At 41.5% G+C, this 23,496-nt stretch overlaps 1 protein-coding gene across 1 annotated transcript in view; it reads left to right on the top strand.

The window, feature by feature from the left end:
• Nucleotides 1-472: 472 nt before the first annotated feature.
• Nucleotides 473-23,496, top strand: part of LOC149142575 (thylakoid lumenal 17.9 kDa protein, chloroplastic-like) — a 77,884-nt gene continuing 54,860 nt past the window's right edge. The window contains exons 1-3 of the mRNA XM_089449435.1: nucleotides 473-1,185; nucleotides 1,285-1,399; nucleotides 1,479-1,548. Coding sequence (XP_089305561.1) covers nucleotides 905-1,185; nucleotides 1,285-1,399; nucleotides 1,479-1,548 — 466 coding nt within the window. The 5' untranslated portion in view covers nucleotides 473-904. The remainder of the gene's footprint in view (nucleotides 1,186-1,284; nucleotides 1,400-1,478; nucleotides 1,549-23,496) is intronic.

Below are 23,496 nucleotides of genomic sequence, written 5' to 3'. Positions count from 1 at the left end.
AACTCACACTAAACACACATATTTTACTAAAAAAAATCAAATGGGAAAACCAACATTCTAACTTTTGTGAAACTCACACTAAACACACATATTTTACCCGAAAAAAGTCAAATGAAAAAACCATTATTCTGACTTTTGCAATTGCCTTTCTTTTTAGTTTCCTATCTGACTCTTTTCCTCTCTTCTTCAATGTCCTTTGGTTCCAACATGATTATTTTTCAATAGGATGGCTCGGAAGGCTAAAGGTGAAGATGAGTCATTTTATCTTCTCATGATATTTTACTTGTAGACAATTAACTCAATTTTTTTATTATAATATTTAAAATAAAAAAAATATATACAGAGAAAAAAAGCATATAAATACTTTAATTGTTTGAAAAAATTTATTTGAGTGAACCATATACTTTATTCGTCAAAATTTCATACACCAAACTTTCTGAATATTACCATCAATGTTAAACTTAAAACGACTCTACCAACCATCTTATCCCAAAGAAAACAATGTGAAAGATCTCAGCATAGAATATGCTCTTAGGAAGCTCCATGGGCGCTGTCATCTCATAGGTTGCAAAGGACTGGTAATGGTCGTTGTGAGCCATTTGTTCTTAATCCCAAGCTTTTGAAGATAAATGAGGGCTAAACCCAGGGGGTGTAACAACGCCTCGCCCAGGGTTAGACTTGCGCCAACTTTCGGTTGATATTTGTATCTGGTTTTCTGCGGACTTTGCAGTGTGGCCTACTAGCTAGAGTTATTCATTCTCTTGTGTGCTTGTCTCGTACTGAAGCGCATTACAACACATTGTGACCAAATAAAGGAGATATTATCGGGCGAACTTTGAATGACGGGATAAGAAATCATCGAAATTGTTCCTGCTATCAGAGTCCGAGTCTCCACACTAGGATCATGTCTGCCATATTAACGACTACCCAATTTCTATCCGACAATTTTACCCCTATAAGATTCTGCAGGTTCGGCCTAAACAAAGCTCGACCAGTAACAAAGCAGGTAAGTTATGTATGTTGCCGTTGGAGCCTAACAGAAGGCATAAAAAACGGTGGAACATTGGTTTCTGTGGCAATTGGCATTACTTTAGCCACACCTCTGTCTGCATTGTCAGTGCCTTCCATCTCACCCACACCATTTTCCGAATCACAGGACGGCCTCCAGCTCGGACTAGAAAATGGGTCAGAATTTCTGTTGCTATAATCTGCCTCTTGCATTAATTTCAAACATTTATGATTTATATCCAGATTCAAAATTTGGTTTGTGATACTGTAATACAGGATAATACGACCATGCCCGTCAACTAATCCAACATGCATTTCGACCACATCGAGATCTGCTTCATTCGCACTACCATGGAGAATTCCTCAGGATTATTCTGACAATGTTATTAAAGTACGATAACTAGTGATTTGGATAAGTGTTGAATGCGTAATGAATGCAATGGTTCTTATTACAGTCCATTTGTCTGCAGAAAATTGAGGACGCCATCTTGAAAACCCAGAAAAACGCAAAGATTGTTACGGTGGAAGACACTCCAAGTGGTAAGAACTCTCTAGACAACCCCCCTGCACACGCCCGCAAGCACACACGCCCCACATAATTGGTGGCGAAATGCTAACTCCCCCACGCGCTCTCGCGCACACACACACCTTACATAATTGGTTGCGTAATGGTAACTTTTCCCTTAAGTGTCCCTCCTTCAGATTCCAAGCATTCATGCTCACGAGGTACAGGCCATTAACAGCCAACGATCAACTCAGAAATTCCTTCTCATAGCTCTTGCTCAAAGTTAAGTGGAACGGAGCTTTGAATGCTTTTTCATCCATCCCTCCTAGTAGTTTAGATTATGCACAAAAGGTTCTAGTACAAGCTATTGGAGTTATGTTGGCTAATCTTCACAGAGTAAGGATTAAAGATATGTTGGCTAATCTTGACAGAGTAGAAATTAAAGATATGTTGGCTAATCTTGACAGAGTAGAGATTGTCTTTGATGTAAGGCTTTAAAGGTTTGTCATTAATATGGAAGTTAGAAGGTGACCTTAATCATCCTTTATTATTATAGTGGTGAGAAGGTGGCCTAATGGTTTGTAATTAATGCAGTAGTGAAGCTAGAGCTGATCACTATTTAAAGGGGTTTACTATCCCATTGTAAACATCATGATACCCCATGCAATCCTGTAATGAAATCAATCTTTGTTTAGAGTGAAACTTCCTACCACATCAGGGTTTCTCCACTGTAATTCTGATGTCGATCTTACTGTTATATTATGCCCAATGTGTGGAGACTCCTTTCATTGTTGCCTTTATGTTCTAATATTTAACATGGTATTAGAGAAGCTCCTCTCTACTTGAGTCATCAATGATACAGTCTTGTACAGTCCTCATTGCTCTCATTGATTGATTGACCATGGCACTGGTATCTGTTGGACAGTTTTTTTGACAACAGTTTTCTTTGTTTCTTCTCTTTGGCACATCTGCATTTTATCTGGAAAGACCATCTTGTTACATGTGTATTTGGAGCACATATTGAATTTTTGGACCCTCTTGCTGACCAGGTGCGTGGTTAGCGCTCTTTCCCTTCATTTGCATGATTGGAGTATTCTTGTTGATCTTTGACACTTGCACATAACTTCATCAGATTGCTTTTAGCTTCAACATGCACTTTGCTATCTTCTATATCATTCAGGAAATTTCTTAGAGAACATTGTGGGATTTGATTCCTCATTCTTGATTGCTTGTGCCTATGCTCATATCTGGAAACCCTTTTTTGATATAACTGTTCTGAAGAGGTTTGTGTAAATTTTATTTTGGTTTCTTATCAGCAATAATTCTGAAGGACTCTCCATTACGATCTTGTTTTTAATTGCCATGGTTAGGTTATTGCTGTCAGTTTTGGTCACTTTTGTATCACTACCCAACAAAACCTTTGGGGGGAGGGATTTCAATGTTTATCTGGCCAAATTCTTTTGTACCATGTTTCCCTGAAGTGAATTAAGGGGCAATGTTGCACTGCAATTTTTACTTGGTCAAATATCATTTATGCCAACTTTCCTTGTGTCTCGTTACCCATCTTTCAGCAGGGGTACCCCAAAATTTTTGACAGAGGACAACACCATTTGTAAGCTGAAATGTGTACAATCTTATGGCCTTGTAGGTCATGTGGGATGAAGTGTAGAAGTGTATCTTAGTTCTCCCTGGGTGGATGGTCTTAACTAGTTTACTTAATCTTATCTTCATGGTGCTTGGTTTTATGGCTTTGCTAACTGCCCCTGGTGAGTGGTAACTCCCTGCCTTGATGGATATTCCTATGTCTTGGGTTGGTATTCGGGTATCATGGAGGTGGATCTGTTAGGATACATGGCATACAGAAACTGTTGTTTTATTAGCCATGTAAAGGTGATCACACTGCATAAGGGTGGAAACACCCATCTCATCATTGTCTTAGTGCACCTATATTTTATTCCCTGCATGGACCATTTCTCTTATGTATGCGCACCTATTTGGTTAAGGCCATCATTCTTCATTGCAGTTTCACGATTCATGAAGATTTTGCGCTTCACGAGGCAACATTTCACTTTCTCCAAGGCAAGGAAAGAGGTCCATTGCACTCTCTTGGGCAAGCCAAGACATCTTCAAATCAAAGCACCCAAAATGCCTTCTTCAAAGTGCCTTTTCAAGCATTATTTCATCATCAAAAGGGGCCAACTTCTTTTACGATGGCTGTGGGGGTATTTTTAGGTGATGGGGCAAGCACTAAAGTGATGTGGAAGTGTAAAAAACAAAGAAAGAGATATATCAAAGCCTTATGGACCAAGATGAAAGGTATAAGCAAACAAATCAAGCCTTAAAGCATGAAAGCAAACAAAGATTAGACCAAATAAAGGAGCCGTCCACCTTTCATGTAGCCGTTAGGGGTCAATGGTCAACTCCAAGTGAACATTGAGCTACTTAAGGGAGACATTGGGCCTCTTTTGGTCTCCTAATTTTCCTCCAAGCGAATTCAAGCCTAAGTTGCATGATATGGGGAAGCAGGTACACTTTTCTAAAACGGAAACACACTACAAATGTGAACCCCCAAAGATTTGGAAATGAGGAAACATTTTATATATATATATAACACATTTGATTGAAATTTGGAAAGAAATCATTATGAATAAAGGAGCAAGAACATTTAAATGACAAACATAAATGACAAGTAATATTCCACCACCACTTATATTGGGATGTTCATCATTAGTATCACCCTTTTCTTCTATCTCAATCCTCAAGGGACATCAGTCAGCACCACTTAATTTTGATGAAACTATCTAATCCAAGCTTTAAAATATGCTACGAAAAGCCTAGCATGCTTGATCAATGATTTTGGTTCGAGTGAAGGGCACATTTTTGCTAAGGCCATGACAAAGGAGTTTGTCAAGCAATATCACTAACATGGATGTACATAAAGAGCTGGGTGCTCTTGATTAACTACCAATACCACACCTTCATACATGATAGAATCTAATGAAAATAATCCTAAAATTTTGAAAATTGTTAGTCTTCTGAATTTTGAATAGGATATGAAATTCTATTTTCTCCATATGAAGAATGATGAGATTGGAAACACTCTCAAACATCCTGAAACAATTAATGTAATGTTAAAAATTTAAGTGAAAGTTCTATTGCTTTAAGAATTTAACAATACCATTAATTAACATCATTTTGGTGCAAACTAAGAGTGAAACCTGTTTTAAAGAAAAAATTCCGATATTAGAGGTTTCTAGAAGTCCCATTAATTCATAAGTAACCTTTGATTAGGCAATAAAACCAAAACTGTGGGTCCCAACAATTAAATCAAGGCAAAATAAGATAAATTTCATTTCAAAACATGTTGTACATGTTACTCACCAAATGTGGGTGACCCCATAGGAGAAATTTTTCTCCTATCATTTCTTCTAGTCGGCAGTCAGCAACCCCCTTGATAGCCACTAGTAGCTGGTGATGATGTGTCATTCATATCTCCACCACCTACATTAGTCATATGTTTCCTCACCCATTTGGCAAGAGCGCATGTTGGAAGGTGGGCTTCTGATCAAGAGGTAATTTATTCATTTTGTAGTCGAGTGCTTATGCTTGTTTGTATTTTGGGAATTTGGCATGGATCATGGGGTAACTTGGAAGGAAGAGGGGTTTTGACCGTCATTTTGTTCCCTCACCTCAAATGGAGGGTTAATCTTTCATCCTAGTCTAGCCAGACCTCCCTTAATGGCCCAATCGGTATAGGAGGGGCACTACCTGGAAAACCCCAATTGAGATAGTGTAGTCCCATCTCTCCCTATTCATACTTACCACTTTCCATCTTACATTACGAGCTCCATATTCCACCTCCCTTCTTCGGGTTCAACTAACCATTGGTTCTTTGAGATTGGCACCATACATCCTTGTTCTTAGGGCCTGGAACTTGGCCCTGGGAGGTTGATGCAACTAAAAGAACAAGGAAAATCATATGATGGCCACAAGCAAAAACAAAAGAAGATCAAAATGCAAAAGATGGTTGAGACATACACATTAGCATGTGGGAAAAAGCCTAGCATGAGCTCTACCTCACTCATTATGGCCATCACCTAGTTCTTGAGCACATGTTGCTCTTCATATTATGTGAAGGAACCCTTGTATGTCCCAACCCCTGGTGGGAAATGAGCTGCCTCACCTTTAAGGGGGTAATCACTGCTATACATCATACAAAGCAAACTCTAACCCTTGAGCTATGAGCAGTAATACAAAGAAAAATCAAGAAAAAGTAAAAGGCACACAAGAGGGGTGGAAAAACAAAGGCCGAGTTGGTATCTCATGCATCCACAATTTCTCCCTCCCCACATCTATACACTCAGGATGAGGAGCCCATCATAGTTGGTCCCTTTGACCATAACACTTGGCCATGAAGTCTTCTCCCCTTTGTTCCATCATTTTTCACATGACACCTATCAATTGAAGGGTGGACCAGAGACATGTCGTTTCCCCTTAAGGGCTAGAAACACCTAATAGGGTGGTCTATTAGCCACACCTACCTAGAGAGGTAACACTATAGCGAGTTCAAAGCCTTAATTTTGGAAGGGAAGCCTCGTTTGAAGTGTCAAATTGCCCATTACTTGCAAGCTTGGTTCACTTAGATGCAAAAATGATTAAATGTACTTGATGATGTAGATGCTAGCACTGGATATTGTGTGTAATTTTCAGGTGGTTTCATCATGGCTTGGGCAACTTAACTGGGGCTCAAGTCCTTCAAAGGAGCATGTTGACACCCACAGATGAGGTGTTGAGAGGCATGGGTCTCCGAGCAGTAGTAGAGCATCACATATGGCCATGGGCACCTCCAACACCCACAACGTTCCAACACTTTGCCCTACATTGATGACTTTTTTGGGATGTTGTACTTGGACCCATAATGCCCCCAGCTAGCTTAGCACTTCATCAGGGATTAACAGTTGATCTAGGGCCGAGAGGAGGATGGTCTCATACCTAGAGACATGGGATGGCTAGCAACTCCTTGAGAGCCCTCAGCGTTGGAGCAAGGATAGGCATTTTAACCACTTGGAGATCCATGAGATCACTTTTGTGCCCCAAAACCAAAATTGGTGTCCACAGAGGAAGATTGACAGAGACCTATGGGCCAACTCCTAGGAGATGATTTTAGAGGGCCTCTACACATCATATGGCACCCTTAGCCCTCAACGCTAGCCGTAGAAGGGCTCACGCATGCATGATGTCAGCACATTCTCTATTTTGGCTCACACGTGTGGATTATAATGAGCTTAGTTCATTAGCTACTAGCTCGATTTGTGACCTAGACATGTTATGGCACATTATTTTATCATTTCATGGGGCTAGTAGGCTAAATTAGACATTCGACCTCCTCATATAAATAGAGGAGAGTTCATTTGGTATTGAATCATTACATCACACTTGGATTTTCGACCTTCTTGTGCATTTTTGGCCTCTTGTACTTGTGGAGAATTTGGATCTATTGATGCATTTTGATATTTGGAGATAAATTGTTATCTTTGGAGCTATTCTTTGGATGAATGGATGGATATTTTGCATGTTATCCTCTAAGTGTACCTAATTGTTGATCTATCTTTTACATGTCTAATGTATGGAATATTGTTAATAATAGGATTTGCAATTATGCCCTAATTTGTTGAAGATATATTGAATGCTATTCTAGATGATCCATTACATGCATTATTCATATATAACATGTGAATGAATGTCTTAGTGGTGGTCTTTCGTTAACTCTTCCACGAAAATTCCATTTTTTCATTGCATAGATAAGTCCTTGAAGTGTTGGTGCTAGGGCATAAAAATTTCTGCCTCCTTAGTAACTATTTGGCAAATTTAACACATCATAAACTCCATACTCCCAAGGAATAAGGGACTGGTCCATTTGTTTAGTGATCAAATTCTCTTTTAATCCATAATTTCTCTTTCTCTAAATTTGACCCCTTCAAGGCCAAGTGAGCTAACTAGGGCTTGGTGCGAATCCCTAGGCCCTAGGCAAGGTGAGTTTGTGGGATTGGAGAGCCTAAAAATCAAGGGGTTTGCATTTTCCACAAAACCTATCTTTTTGGTGGGAATCCACTTCAATCTTATCCAAAAATTCTCTTGCCCTAGTTGTTTTTCCTAAGGGGGAATCCTAGTCTAGTTTTTGCTTCAACTTAGGGGCTTCTTTGAAGGATTCGTGAGCCTTGGACTTGCTAATATACATTGTTGGAAATATTTTCTCCAAGCCTTGACCTTTGGTTACACCTACACCCAACCCATCAATCAAACCCTTGGTCTTGCGTCTCATCAATTAGGGCTCTATCAAGAAAACGAATTGCTTTCTATTGGAGCCTTGGACCTAAATTGTGACTTTCTTGTAGAAAGCCTTATTGTGTCACCTTGTACCCAAACCTTAGAATATCTATCTTAGGTGACCTTCTCACATATCAGGACTCCTCCCATCGATGAAAATCTGTAAAGAGTACGACGTTTTGGTTGAGGTGATAGTGGGCCTGTTAATTTTAGGTATGTTCTATGCTTAGAGCAATTTATTTCAATTTTCACAGTGAGTTCAATATCTCTTCCAGATTAGCAATCACATCAGCATTAAAGTAAACTGTAGATAGAACATAAACATAAATTGCAGAAGACAAGCCAAGACAAGAGGACACAAGATGTGGCGCTAGCCAGGGACAAACCCCAATGTGGGGAACCCTTGATCAATTCTTCTTATATGTTCTTCAATAGTTCAACAGAGAGAGAGAGTACGTTTACAACAGAAGTCAACACTTTGACTTATCTAGATAAGAGCATAGATCATCTCTAAGAAGATGATACATGAGATCAATTGAAGACATGCTGCTTCAACTGATTCTCCAAGGTGACTCCTTCACCTATCATTGTGCTGCATTTCGTCATCATGCTGCACCTCACTGTGCTGCACCCATCATCACTATGTTGCATCTCATCACGCTTCATTAATCATGACTGTACCCATCACAGTACTACATTATGTGTCATTGCTACACCATGTTGCCGTACTGACCTATGCTCTGGCTGCACCTTGCTTGCTTGTTGTCCCTAGCATGCTTGTTGTCCCTTGCTTGCTTGCTGTCCCTAGCATGCTTGTTGTCCTTAGCATGCTTGCTGTTGCATGCTAGATGTGACATTGCATGCTTGGTGTATATGTTGCTAAGTACCATACAACTGTCCCAATGTTAGTTAGCTATCCCTTGCATGCTGCTCTCCTTCGGAGACAGATGCTCCGACAGTTCCCGGCAGTTTCGGCAGTTCCGGCTGTTCCCGGTAGTTCCAGCAGTTCTCGGCTGTTCCGGCAGTTTCGGTTGTTCCGGCAGTTCCTGACAGTTCTGGTAGTTCTCGGCAGTTCCAGCAGTTCCCAACAGTTCTGGCAGTTCCCGGCAGTTCCTGGCAGTTCTTGGCAATTTCGGCAGTTCCTGGCAGTTCCGGCATTTCCGGCAGTTCCTGGTAGTTCCAGCAGTTCTAGTAGTTTTGACAGTTCTCGGCAGTTCCCGGCAGTTCCAGCGGTTTTGATAGTTCCCGACAATTCCGGCAGTTCTGATAGTTCTCAGTAGTTTCGGCTGTTCCCGACAGTTCCGGCTGTTCTCGACAGTTCCGGTTGTTCCGACAGTTCCGGCAGTTCTCGGCAGTTCCAGTAGTTCCGGCTGTTCCGGCAGTTCCCGGCAGTTTCGGTAGTTCCGGTGGTTCCGGCTTCTTCCCTCTAGATTAGGGCAGCGTTATCGCTTAGGATCTTTCCTCCTACTAAAACCCAAAGACAAGTAGAGAGGAAGAGACCCCAAGTGTGTTGAAATGACTTAAAGGCCACCTCTATTTATACTAAAACGTTGAGCACAAGTGGGGTTTATTTGGTTGCTGGCCGACCTTGATGAAGTGTCTCATAACACAAATAAATTCATATCTCCATGAATACTTATCGGAATCGGATGATCTTTAGATCAATCCTACACCTCTCAATGAGAGGGATCCAAGAAAAATATTAGATTCCATTAATAAGATGACCCACATGGAGTTTGGCCCTAGTTGCCAATTTTAACACTCCCTCTCAACTAGGGAGAACTCCATTCGCTGATCCATATGTCTCACTGTACTATCTCTGCCATCAGTGCCCTGCATTGCTCTGCTCTGCTCTACTTTGCTGAACAATGAAGAAGAAGAATTGATCGAGAATGTCTCATACCATTCTCTATTGACCCAAAGTCAGTTTCATTTGAAGAGAGTGTGTCACATCACTCTTATTGACCCTAAGTCAGTTTCATTGATCCCAGATCAATGCAGGTCATCCTAGCATAGGGAGTACGGTAGATACAACGATGCGTCCATCGATAGTATTACTATGGTCCCTAACCCCATTTCCCTGCTCATTGATCAGATGAGAGGTACTTCCGACGAGTCCCAGACTGCATGGGTAGGATGCCTCGACAGGAGAACTAATCATCATGTCCACAGGAGAACGAATCATCCTGCCCCATAGTTGCCACGAGAGAACTAATCATCCCGGCCCACAGGAGAACTAATCATCCTATTTCACAGTTGCCACGGGAGAACTAATCATCCCGGCCCACAGGAGAACTAATCATCCTGTTTCACAGTTGCCACGGGAGAACTAATGATCCTGGCCCACAGGAGAACTAATCATCCTGTTTCACAGTGGCCACGGGAGAACTAATCATCCCGGCGCATAAGAGAACTAATCATTCTGTTCCACAGTTGCCATAGGGTATCACAGGGGAAGGTTGAACCTATCATCCTGTACATAGTGCACCACCAGGGGAGGGTGAGTCGCTCTGTGGTCGTATGTTGCTCTAGTAAGTACCCCAAGCCCCACAGAGCTCCCATAGCTCAATGCATGCAACATGCAGGACCCTTATAAGAAGGTCTCTCAACGACTCCAAGTCGTTCGGGAAAGTCATAGCTTTGACCTTTCCCGAGGCTTTGACAAAATGTCTGCGGCCTGTACATCAGTCTCAATGCGATGGAGCCTCCTTGCTCATCGACTTACCATATCCCATATAAGGCAGTATCTGATGTCTATCTGCTGGAGCAATCATCAAATACGGGATTCCTCAATAATCGAATCCCCCCTCTGGTTGTCACAGAGAATCAGTGGTATTCATCATGTATACAAACAACTCACTTAAGAGCTTCTGCAATCATGCAGCTTCACATGAGATCATACTTGTAGCTATGTATTCGGTCTCGGCAGTGCTTATAGCAACCGACTTCTTCTTCTTGCTCATCCATGATATCGAAGCAGAATCCAAAGAGAACCAGCACTGAGAAGTGCTTTAGTGATCCTCCACACTGCGTGCCCAGTTAGCATTCGAATAATCATGCAACTTCATATTTTCGGCAGTGTATCTCAATCCATGAGAGATTGTGCCCCGAAGATATCTCAGAAGATTCTTAGCACCAATCCAGTGAGGCTCAACCAAATATGAGCTCACCTTGCTAACTGCAAAACATATGTCCGGATGGAAGTTCACCAAGAACATCAATGCAAATGAGTTTATGAAACTTAGAGGCATTTCCCAAATCTGGTCTAGCATCATCACCATATAACTTCTGAAAGTTAAGATCCTCGAGGTAGTCACGGGCTTGCAATTTACCATTCCACATCCGGAATCCAACTCCCTCTTACTTCTGCAAGTGAGAGGGTTTGCACCTGTTTGAAATAGGTCGTCCTCAGAAGGTGCTGGTATGAGAGGTCTATCATCCACAACCTTCAAACAATAGTTTGGATCGGCTTCACTCTTAGTGAATCTTAGCTTCATCTGACAGGTATCAATCCTCTCATACTACGCCCGGGGAATTTTGCTTCAAGCCATAGAGGGCTTTCTTTCACCTGCATATGTGAGATTCTTGATCATGAATATCAAACCCCTCAGGTTGTTCCAAACCTGTGGACCTGCTACATGAGGGGAATGGTCCCCTTATAAGATTTTCCTTCAGTACATCTCAGACATGTACTTTCATGCTCTTTTTGAATTCAGGCATCCCTGTCACCATCTGACTTACAGACCTCCGGTGCTATGTGCCAATGGACATGGTCCCCAGTGGACTTCCTGCAACTTGATACAACCCTGAACTCAAAAATATCTTTGAAAATTCTATTTTCAAACACGTACCTTACTACCTTTCCATCGATGAGTGCCACCCTGTAACCTTTGACTTCCATTGCTGAATGGACACCAGGTTCTTCTTGCGATCAGGTACATAAAAGAGATTCTGTAAATGAATCGAGTTACCCTCATTCAATTGAGGGGTAATATTCCCTACACCCTTTCCGGGATAGGTGGCATCGGCTCCAAGTATAATCCCACGATTGTTTCCATCTCTACCAAATTAGAGAGTGCACCCTACTATCCGATGAAGTGCCTTGAAGCACTACAATCAATAAGCCAGATTCCCAAAGAATCTGAAGGAGAGGGCCAATACAAGATAACGCTTCTTTATCTTATCAAAAACAACATCTAATGCTTGTTGTCCTTAGCATGCTCGTTGTCCCTTACATGCTAGATGTGACATTGCATGCTTGGTGTATATGCTACTAAGTACCGTACAACTGCCCCAATGTTAGTTAGCTGTCCCTTGCATGCTGCTCTCCTTTGGAGACAGATGCTCCGACAGTTCCCAGCAGTTCTGGTAGTTCCGACTGTTCTCGGCAGTTTCAGACGGCAGTTCCTAGCAGTTTTGGATGGCAGTTCCCAGTAGTTCCGGCAGTTCTCGACAGTTCTGGCAGTTTTGGCAGTTCCCGACAGTTCCTGGCAGTTCCAGCAGTTCCTACAGTTTCAATAGTTCTCGGCAGTTCCGACAGTTCCAATAGTTCCTGGCAGTTCCAGCAATTCCAGTAGTTCCCGGCAGTTCCGGCAGTTCTCGGCAGTTCCCGACAGTTCCCAATAGTTCTGATAGTTCCCGGTAGTTCCAGCAGTTTCGGCAGTTCCCGGCTGTTCCCGACAGTTCCCGGCAGTTCCGACAGTTCTCGGCAGTTCCTGCTGTTCCGGCAGTTCCCAGCTTTTTCCCCGGCAGTTCCCGGCAGTTCCGACAGTTCTCGGCAGTTCCTGCTGTTCCGGCAGTTCCCAGCTTTTTTCGGCTGTTCTGGCAGTTCCGGCTTCTGCCCTCTGGATTAGGGCAACATTATCACTTAGGATCTCTCCTACTAAAACCCAAAGACAAGTAGAGAGGAAGAGATCCCGAGTGTGTTGAAATGACTTGAAGGCCACCTCTATTTATACTAAAACGTTGAGCACAAGTGGGGTTTATTTGGTTGCTGGCCGACTTTGATGAATTATCCCATAACACAAATAAATTCATATCTCCACGAATACTTATCGGAATTGGATGATCTTTAGATCAATCCTACACCTCTCGATGAGAGGGATCCAAGAAAAATATCAGATTCCATCAATAAGATGACCCACATGGAGTTTGGCCCTAGTTGCCAATTTTAACAGGGCCACTACCCCATTGTTGTCTCTTGGTCTAGTTTTAGCCTTGTAGGATCCCCTCTTCAAGGCCTGATAGATTTTGTGGCAACAATACAAATGTTGAAATGTGTTTCAGTTTGTATGGAACAAATTTCCGACATGTGAAGTGCATTTCATACAAGTTGAAATGTGTTTCAGTTGTGTTTTATGGTTTCGAATAGGGAAATGTGATGGAAACATAAGGGGGGCCAAGTTTCCTGCAACATAGATTAAAGTCATTTCTCAATAGAACATTGGACTTGTATTGCAATCGATGCTCCATTCAAGCAAATGGAGCCTCTCCAAGTGGGATGTCAACCTTCTTTAAGGGTTTCAAGTAATGCAAAGTTTACTTTTTTTAATGACTTAGTCTCCAAGTTTGTTGTGGATGATAAGTCAATCTTTTTTGAGCTTTCTTAGGCATTTTCTAAGGAGCAAAAGGGGGAGAGATGTTGGGAGCCTCTTTTGTAAATAAAGAGCTCACTCTTCTCCCAAATTACTGTGAATTGTTGAGATCATTATGGCATAATGTAATATTTTCATGAAGCTTTGATGTTTGTTACTGCTGAAACTAGCAGGGGTCCTAGGAGGGGATCCTATAGAGCAACTACTAGGTCAAATGGAAACAATGGAACAATAGCCCATTGTCACCTCAGCTAAAGCTCCCTGCTCTTTACAGACTTTCATCGATGGGAGGAGTCACAATATGAGAGGAATCACGAGGATAGATAGATCAATGATAGGATGTGGAGTGATCCCTAAAGCCCATTCACAGGAGAGGCTCAGATAATTGGTTTACTTGCTTTGAAAGCAAGGTGATTGGCTCTCTTAGAAGGGCTAAGAGGATGCCTAGACCTAGGGTTGAGATGTTTCTTCTTGATATGAGGTGCCCTAAACCCAAGAATCCTAGGAAGATAAGGTTTCTAAGCGGTCCTTGTGGAATTGGAGTTGCAAGGTTGCAAGACCACAAAGAAGCTCTAGTGGGCCCAAACAAGGTCGAGGGTTTGGGATTGATCAATACACTAATGGAAATTTCTCTTGAAATGTGAATGCAATGATCCTTAATGAAGCCTCTAACCAAAATCAAATTAGGGAAATGGTTTCTGAGCTAGGGCTTAGGATATCTCGAGATTCCACCGTCGGAATAACCTCAAATTTGGAGGACCTCTAGAGGACTCACCAACACATCTCTAGACCAATTTTCATCAATTTTTGATGGCTACAATGAAATTCGTGTGATGTCCTAGATGGCCTTCTAGGTTAGGGCTTAGGAAAGAGGAAAATGAGGTGTAAAACATATTTGTTTGGTGATCACCTCAGACTAGACCAATGCCTAGCCTATTGGGAGAATGGAGTCAATGTAATCCAATGTTTAGAGATAACTTATAAAGTTATACCTAATCAAGGAGTTTCCTAGCAACTTCGCATGGCCTAGAAGCAACAACTAAATTTCTAGGAAAGTTTATACTTCGTTGGTGCTGCAATTGATGACTTATCAAGGTAATAATGAGAATCATATACCTCTAGGACATTTATTCATCATACTTGAACGTGAAACATATGAAAATCTCTCACAAAGACCAGTTTTGACAAATTCACATTTCTTAAAGGTAGCTACACTAGCTTCATGAGCGAAATCATTCATACATTACACAAGTGACAATACATGTAAAGTAAAACATGAAAATGACACTTACAAGTATAGCGAAAATCCTCCAATCATCAATGTGCAAAAATATTGAAGCTCCAAGACAAAAGATAAGCTTTTCCAAACATCAAAATGCATTATACTTCCAATTCATCCATCAAAGAGGCTAGTTGAAATTCTCAAGAAGAGATAGTCCAATCCAAAAATGTGATGAGTGAAATGAATGAGCCTCTCATCTATTTATATAGTCCATAAGGGGGTTTGAATAAGCTAGTTAGCTTAATAATGCCCCAAATAATAAAATAATGTTCAATAATGACATGACTTGATGACAAGCCCACTAAGATAGCTCAATAACACAACAATAAAGTCTCTCAAGAGGGCAAAATAATAAACATGATGAGTCGTTGGGCCATTGAGAAGGCCTAGTGGAGTCCAAAGTGTGCCAAGTTGAGAGAATAGGCTCCAAACACAGTGATCAAGGGGTTGGCCCCTTGATATCCAAGCAAGTCACATGTGGTGTCCCCAAGTGGGTGTGGGGGCACAATGACATCCTCATGGGTCTCCAAGTGGATTGATAATGTCTGTAAACCATCTGTAAGGGCTAGAATGATGACATAAGCCCTCCCTTTGTCTCCTGTGGTGAGACACATCCTCATCTCGGCCCTAGAACGTCTGCTAAGTGTATGGTACAACTGTGAAGCCAACTGCGCGTAGTGATCCAGGTGCATCATCCTCATCCAAAAAGGTGGAACACGAGAAATCAATGAATGGTGTTGGGTATCAATGAAGCACTCTCTATTATGGTGGAGGCCCATGGCTCTCAACGCTCACCCTACAAGTGCCAATGTGACCCTCTAGAGGGCTTGGACCCCGTATAGGGAGTCCAAACCCTAAATGGAAACCCACCTGCAATACTACATAAGATCTAATGTGTCCCCTTGTCCTCTAGTACAACAAATCATTAGAGTAATTGAGTAAATGAGCTTACAAACCATGGAAAATGAGTGGGTACTTCATAGTGGTATGCTCTTCCATAGTGGGCTTTGGCATGTACAGGTGTCTCCAAGCTCAATAAAAGGGTTAACCAAGGATTCTATTAGGTGGTTTCAACCTCTAAAAGGGATGACATGTCCATGGTACATCCATCAAGTGGTAGGTGGCATGTGATATGATGGTGGAACAGAGTGGGGCAAGAAGGGGAAGCTCTGGGCCACATGCCATGGTACAAAGGTAGCTAAAATAAGGGAAGCCCACACTTGAGTATATGAATGTAGGAGGGAGCAATCATGGTACATAAGTTACCTTGACCTTTGTTTTTTCACCCTTCTTCATATGCCTTTTGCCTTTGATTGATTTTTCTTCATAACTACTCGGGGCTCCAGGGGATGAGAGCATGATGTGTAGTATATAACAGTGATTACCCCCTTAAGGTGGGGCAGTTCATCGCCCACTAGGGGTTGGGAAAATCATGGGTTCCTTAATGATGGAGGGGGCTCATCTAGGGCCCATAGGAACCAGGGTGATGGGCATATATAAGGGGTAGAGCTTATGTTTGGCTTTTGCCCACGGGCTAAATTTGTATGTCTCGACCATCTTTTGCATTTTGTGGTACATTTCCTGTTGAGAGTGGCCAAATTATGCTTTTTCTTTTCTTTTTAGCTGCATCAACCTCCGGGGCATCGTTCTAGGCCCGACCCAAGGTGTGGACAAAGGGAGGGGGAGGCTAACCTCTTGTGGACCCAGTGGACAAATGTGGACCTGGATGGGAAAAGTGGTAAATAGGGTTAAAATGAGTGGAGAGGAGTGATGTATATGGTGTCGGGAAGCGGGACCACGCAACCAAAATCTTGATTTCCCATGTAGTTCTAGCCCTAAAGTTAGTAGCTAGTAAAGGAGATCCCACGAGACTAGGATACAAGGCTTACCATCAAATCGGGCAATGGAGACAAGAGTATAGACCTAGCCCACTCTTTTTGACGAATTCCCCCACTAATCGATACCCAAAAGTGCCCATGATGAGTAAACAAAAATACCCAACTACATAGTGAAAGGCCATAGCTTTGGGTTTGGAGGGCCAACCTTCAAACATACAATCATAACAGATGGGCAAGTGATCTGAAATTGATCTAAGACAAACAATAAGGTAATACAGACTCATGTGCATGGATGTGCCTATGTTATCTTATGCAACGGATCGATAAGATTGCGAAATACACAAGCAATGAAGCAGTTAAAGAAAACATAACAGGCAACACATATAAACACAACAAGTTTAATAAGGAGTTCACCCAATACTCCTGGGCTACGTCTCCTGGTCCAGCCTTCAATGGTGGCCTCTCTATTATGTTTTCAAGCAGAGTTTTTACAACAGTGAGTTCAATTTGAATCTCACACAACAAATATAAATCAGCAACACTGTACTTGGATCCCACAAGTCTCTGGAGTACATAGACTCTCCTTACTGACTCTCGACCTCTATTGGTCACAATAGTATGAGCCCAATCTGAGACTCATACATGACAAACATTACAGAGGAGTGCGCTTGAACCTCTCAAGCCTTCTCTGGAGTACACATTCTCTCTGACTCTGTCTTAACTCTGGCTCGATGCTGCCTTTGCTTCTATAGGTCAGCTCGGCTTCTTCTCTCTGCTTTCAGCTTACTGCCTATTGCTCTCTTACTGCTTGCTTCTCTCTCTGTCAGTTTGTGGCTTTTAAGCCAATCTGCTTCCCGACTGTTCGTTTTCGCTTCCTGGCTTTCTGGTTCCCCTGCCTCTGTCCGTTTGAATCCCTCTGTCCTGCATAATCAGTCACTGCATAACGCCTCACAGGGAGGTGGCCACCTAGTTCATAACGGATGAGTGTCAGTTCTCTTGGACATATTTGAAACGACCGTTTTTTCCGTTAACTCTAAGAATGCCCACGAAACATGACCTTCTACCAACGTATCGTCCATATCAGACTTCAAATCCTGTGTGACCTCGCTTCATAATCTTGTCAAATCCGGTCATCCATCGGAACGCGTCTCCGCCGTTGATCTGGGGGCCCCAGATCCGACAGTCATTGTTCATATCGGGTGGCTAAGTAACATGATGTTTACCCGTCCGATGTGAGCGGTTCTCTCTCTCTTCCCCGGGACGCGTGGCACTCGCTGTATGGCATCGGGCGGAACTCGGTTGAAACCGCTTACTGCTCGAAGCCCCTCCGATATTCTGCCGGTTTTGTGGAATCCAGCTCCGGTGGAACCGAAACATTATTTTTCGCGTTTTATAGTTATTTCGGGTTGGGGCGCTCGAGGCTTCTCTTCACTGAGAGGTTTGCCCTGCGATATGCGATTAGCGACTTCTCTTCTCTTCGCTAATCGCATATCGGAACTACCTCCGTTGCTTGAATTTGTCCCTGCATTTGCTGGTTGGTGTCAGCGCGCGTTACCATGGTCCGTCGCTCTGTGCGCTAGATCGACGGCTCTCGTTGATCCACACTGATCGCCATTGCAACTGTCTAAGGATTCCCTCCGATAGCTTGATCTTTATAAGACTTTTAATCTTTGGCATAATTTTTAAAGAGTTCATGAAAACTTAGAGTGTTGTAGGATCCATTTGGATCACGCCTTCCCATTGAAAAAGCTTTTGGACCACCAAAAGTTGGTTTTTAAGCATCAATCAAGTGAGGATATAGATTCCTCGCTTGCCCAAATTCTATCCATCTTGCACTGCTTGGTTTGAACCTTTGAGCCCAATCCTGAGGTACTTAACATCCCTTTTGCGCGTAGTTCTCACCTTCCTGTCCATAACTGTATCTTCCTGCAATTCATTGAGATATTTAGGCAACAGATCATCAATAGAAGGCAATTGACTCTGCTCTTCGGGATCTTCAATCAATGAAGGTTCAAACAGTCTCAAGCTTTCTGCATTAACTATTGAATAGATGTGCATGTAAGCTGGCAAATCAAGGCGAAAAGCATTCTCACCGATTTTCTCAAGTATCTTGAAAGGTCCATACCTTATCGGTTTCAGCTTCTTACCTTCACCTTGCATTCTGTCTTTGCTGATATACAACCAGACTTGATCACCAACTTGGAAACTATGCTCAATCCGATGCTTATCATGCCTTGCCTTGTACTTGGCTTGGCTCTTTTCCAGCTGTTCCTGTACTGCCTGGTGAATCTCTTGGATTTGTTCAATGAACTTGGTTGCCTTGTCCACATCACTGTGTCCATCAACCGCTATGTCTTTACCAAAGACAAAATCCAAGGGAGACCTTGGTATGAAACCAAAACAGGTCTCAAAAGGAGATCTCTGTGTAGAAGAATGTTTAGCCCGGTTGTAAGCATGTTGCACATAACACAAATGTTCATCCCAAAGCTTGGGATGCTTGCTGCAATAGCCTCTGAGCAACTGGATCACTGTCCTGTTGACCACCTTTGTTTGGCCATCTGTTTGTGGATGAAAGGCTGTGCTTTTCTTCAGTCTGGTGTCCATTAATTCCCACAGACTTGACCAAAACTTCCCAACAAATCGGGAATCTCGATCAGATACAATGGAAGTGGGTAATCCAAAATGAACCCATACATGCTGAAAGAACAACTTTGCTGTTTGTTCAGCTGTAATCTGTTTGTTACAAGGTATTAAAATACACATTTTGCTGAACCTATCCACAACAACATATAAATAGTCATGACCTTTTCTAGATTTAGGCAATCCCCCAACAAAGTCCATGGAAATACTTTCCCAAGGATGAGAAGGAACTGGTAGTGGAGTGTACAAGCCTAGTTTTCTATTGCTGGGCTTGCTTTTAGTACACATGGTACACCCTCTTATATATCTAGACACTGTCTCATTCATTTTTGGCCAATAACAATATCTTTGCAACTGTTTTACTTACACCAAAATGACCTGATATTAGAGAAATGTGTGCTTCTCGAATTATCTTTACTCTTTCGGTTTGAGGAATGCATAACTTTCCCAAATGAAACAAGAGTTGGTTCTTAACATGATCTATATCTTGAGCATATTGTTCAATGTAGCTTTCATGCAATACTGAATTATGCTTAAGTATAGTAGATGCATTTATGATTGGTCTGGACAACATATCTGCAACTTTATTGTGTATGCCCTTTTTATATCTGATGACAAGATGAAGCTGTTGTAGAAAACCTATCCACCTATAGTGTCTTGATTGCTGCAACTTAGTTTGTGAGTGTAAATATTGAAGTGGTTGATGATCAATATGTATAACTATCTCTTTGCCCATTAGATAATGTTTCCACTTTTTCACACTTTGTACTAATGCATACAATTCTTTATAATATGTGGGATAATTAACTATTGCAGAATTAAATGTCTTAGAATGATAACATATGGGTTTACCGTGCTGCATCAACACTGCTCCCATGGCATAATCATTGTCATCCGTTTCAATCTCAAAGGGTCTTTGAAGATCGGGCAGTGCTAGTACTGGTGCTGTACTAATCTTTTCTTTTAAGGTGTTGAAGGCTTTCTGCTGTTTGCCTCCCCACTGAAACACCTTGTTCAATCCTGTTAAAGCATGTAAGGGAGCTGCAATCAAGGAAAAGTTAGCAATAAACTTTCTCCAATACTGTGCTGCTCCTAGAAATCTTCTAACTTTTGTAGCAGATTTGGGTTTAGGCCAGTTTACAATGACTGCAACCTTAGAGGGATCTATCTTCAATTCACCACCCCCTACAATATGACCCAAATAATTCAAAGATGTTTTGCCAAATTCACATTTTGATAGCTTAACATAAAGATTTTCTCTTTTCAAAACATCTAGAGTCTGCTTTACATGCTTCAAATGTTCTTCCCATGTTTTACTAAATACAAGAATGTCATCTAGATATACAATGACAAAATCATCAATAAAAGGCCTAAGTACATCATTCATTACTCTCATGAAAGTAGCAGGAGCATTAGTTAAGCCAAAAGGCATAACCAACCACTCATACAATCCCTGCTTTGTTTTGAAAGCAGTCTTCCATGCATCTTGCTTTGCAACTCTGACCTGATGGTAGCCACTATGCAAGTCCAACTTGGAAAAGTAAACAGCTTCTTTCAACTGATCTAATAGATCATCTATGCGAGGAAGGGGATAACGATTTTTGATCGTTATCTTATTCAGTGCTCGGTAATCAATGCACATTCTCCATGAGCCATCTTTCTTTCTCACCAAGACAATTGGAGACCCACATGGCGATGTGCTAGGTCTTATGAACCCTTTCTCGAGCAACTCCTATATCTGCTTCTTGATTTCTGCATTCTCTAAAGCGGACAACCTGTACACTCCGATGTTAGACAATGGAGCATCTTGTTGCAAATTAATATCGTGTGCTATTTCCTTTTTGGGTGGCAGACCTTTAGGTTCTTGAAATAGCATATCATATTCTGAAACAACTTTTTCTAAATCAGCTTGCTGTTTAGCATTACAACGTTCAAATACATTGGTTTTATCAGGTTTCTTTTCCTTTACAACCATCAGTAAAAATTGTTTGCATGAATTTACAATTCTTTTCATCTGCCTTGAGTTTATGAGAGTATAATTATTCTTGAGTTTATGAGCTCTTACAATATATTTGATTCCATCTTTAATGAGTTGGTACTTGTTTTCAGCTCTATAGAAAATGGCTTTTCTATCATACAATTAAGGACTTCCTAAAACAATTCCACATATATTGAAGGGAACAATATCTAACTCAACTTCATCTACAAATGTTGACCCAAAAGAAAACCTAAGTTTACATTGTCTAGTCACTTGTAGCTTTGCTTTATCACATAACCAACCCAATGGATATGGCTTCTTGTGAGGTGTGGTTAGTAATCCTAGTTTCTTTACAATTGCCTCAGAAATTAAGTTTACTTGTGAGCCGCTATCAAACAAAGTATCAATCTTTTGATGCTTGGAAATAACTCTAATATGAAAAAGCTCATGTCTTTTCCTCTCATTTTCTTCATTATCAGTAGATTGTGCAGAATTACTAGTAGATGTTTCAAAACTTTTACCTTTTATACCTGTGGCTGCGATTGTTGTTTCATCCCTGAGTCTAACCCCAAATCCTTCTGAATAGCTACAACAGTCTTCTTTTTTTTGCCATCGTACTTCTTGGGTTTCAGCTCTGGATGCAGAATCCAGTAGTGTTCATCATCATGCCCATCCTTCTTGCAGTGAGTGCACAAAGGTTTGGTCTTTTGTATAGCATTTGTCTTCCTCTCTTTCCATTTTTGCTTTCTCTTTTCCTTGCTCTTGCTTGCAGTGGGTTTTGATGATCCCCCAACTTCTGGGTTCACATTCTTGCCTCTAGCCTCTAGATGTGTAGGTTGAACAGACACCTCATCTATGCTAGTGGGATTAAACATGAGAATGGTATGTCTCAAATAACTATGTAGACCACCTATATACTTCAACAAAGTTTCAGGTGAGTCTAAAGAAATGCCTAAAATCAAAGCTTTTTCTAAATTCTTGGGTGTAACTTTGTACACTTTGCCCTTTCAATTGGCGAAGAGTTTGCCAACTCATCATAGCTTGCTGCATATAAGCTAGTGGATAGAATTGTTTTTTAATTGTAGAAACAAATTCATTCCAGGTAGAAAGAATTTTACCATGCTTCTTCAAATCAGCTTGTGTCCTGCCTTCCCACCATACCAGGGCGATGCCTCCAAGGCGTAGGCTAGCCAGCTGAATCTTTCTCCTTTTTGAATCAATGTTCTGCACTCTGCAATATACATCAATCTGTCTAATCCAGTTATCTAGCTTTTCTGCATTCAATTCTCCATCATAAATTGGCAAATCAAACTTCACATCTAATTTAATCAAAGAAGGTTTCTTCTTTTTCTTTTCAGGGTTTTCTTTATGTGAAGAAGATGATGATGAAGGTGATGATGGGGGAGATGGTGGAGAGGGCTTCTCTTCTTTTCCTTTGCCTTCTGGGTGGGCAACTAGAAGAGGTTCTTCTACTCTTTTATCTTGTTTGGAGGTTGATGACTCTTCACCTCTACCTTTCTTAAATTCTCAATACATTTTTTCTACCATGACTCTCATGGTCATGAAACTGTCCATGAACTGGGAGTCTGATTCCAAGGGACTTTCTTCTGACATTTTCCTCTTTGGATAGACTCTTCCAATTTCTGGATTAGCTTCAACCAACTCTCCTTCTCCTAATTTAACCTTTGATCTAGTTATTATTCAACAAAAAAAAGAATCTAGCACGAGCTTGTCTAACCTTAGCAACCTAGAGCTTTGATATCACTTGATCTAAGACAAACAATAAGATATTTCAGACTCATGTGCATGGATGTGCCTATGTTATTTTATGCAACGGATCGATAAGATTGCGAAATACACAACCAATGAAGCAGTTAAAGAAAACATAACAGGCAACACATATAAACACAACAAGTTTAATAACGAGTTCACCCAATACTCCTGGGCTACGTTTGCTGGTCCAGCCTTCAGTGGTGGCCTCTCTATTATGTTTTCAAGCAAAGTTTTTACAACAGTGAGCTCAATTTGAGTCTCACACAATAGATATAAATCAGCAAGACTGTACTTGGATTCCCCAAGTCTCTGGAGTACATAGACTCTCCTTATTGACTCTCGACCTCTATTGGTCATAGTAGTATGAGCCCAATTTGAGACTCATACATGACAAACATTACAGAGGAGTGCGCTTGAACCTCTCAAGCCTTCTTTGGAGTACACAGACTCTCTGACTCTCTCTGTCTCTGTCTTAACTCTGGCTTGATGCTGCCTTTACTTCTGCAGGTCAGCTCGACTTCTTCTCTCTGCTTTCAGCTTACTGCCTACTG

Source organism: Pinus tabuliformis, chromosome X, assembly GCF_031772625.1.
Source record: "Pinus tabuliformis cultivar Carrire ecotype Pingquan chromosome X, CPIR1, whole genome shotgun sequence".
NCBI classification, from domain to species: domain Eukaryota; kingdom Viridiplantae; phylum Streptophyta; class Pinopsida; order Pinales; family Pinaceae; genus Pinus; species Pinus tabuliformis.
Note: the sequence above shows the minus strand (reverse complement) of the source record. Positions and strands in the feature narration are given on the sequence as shown.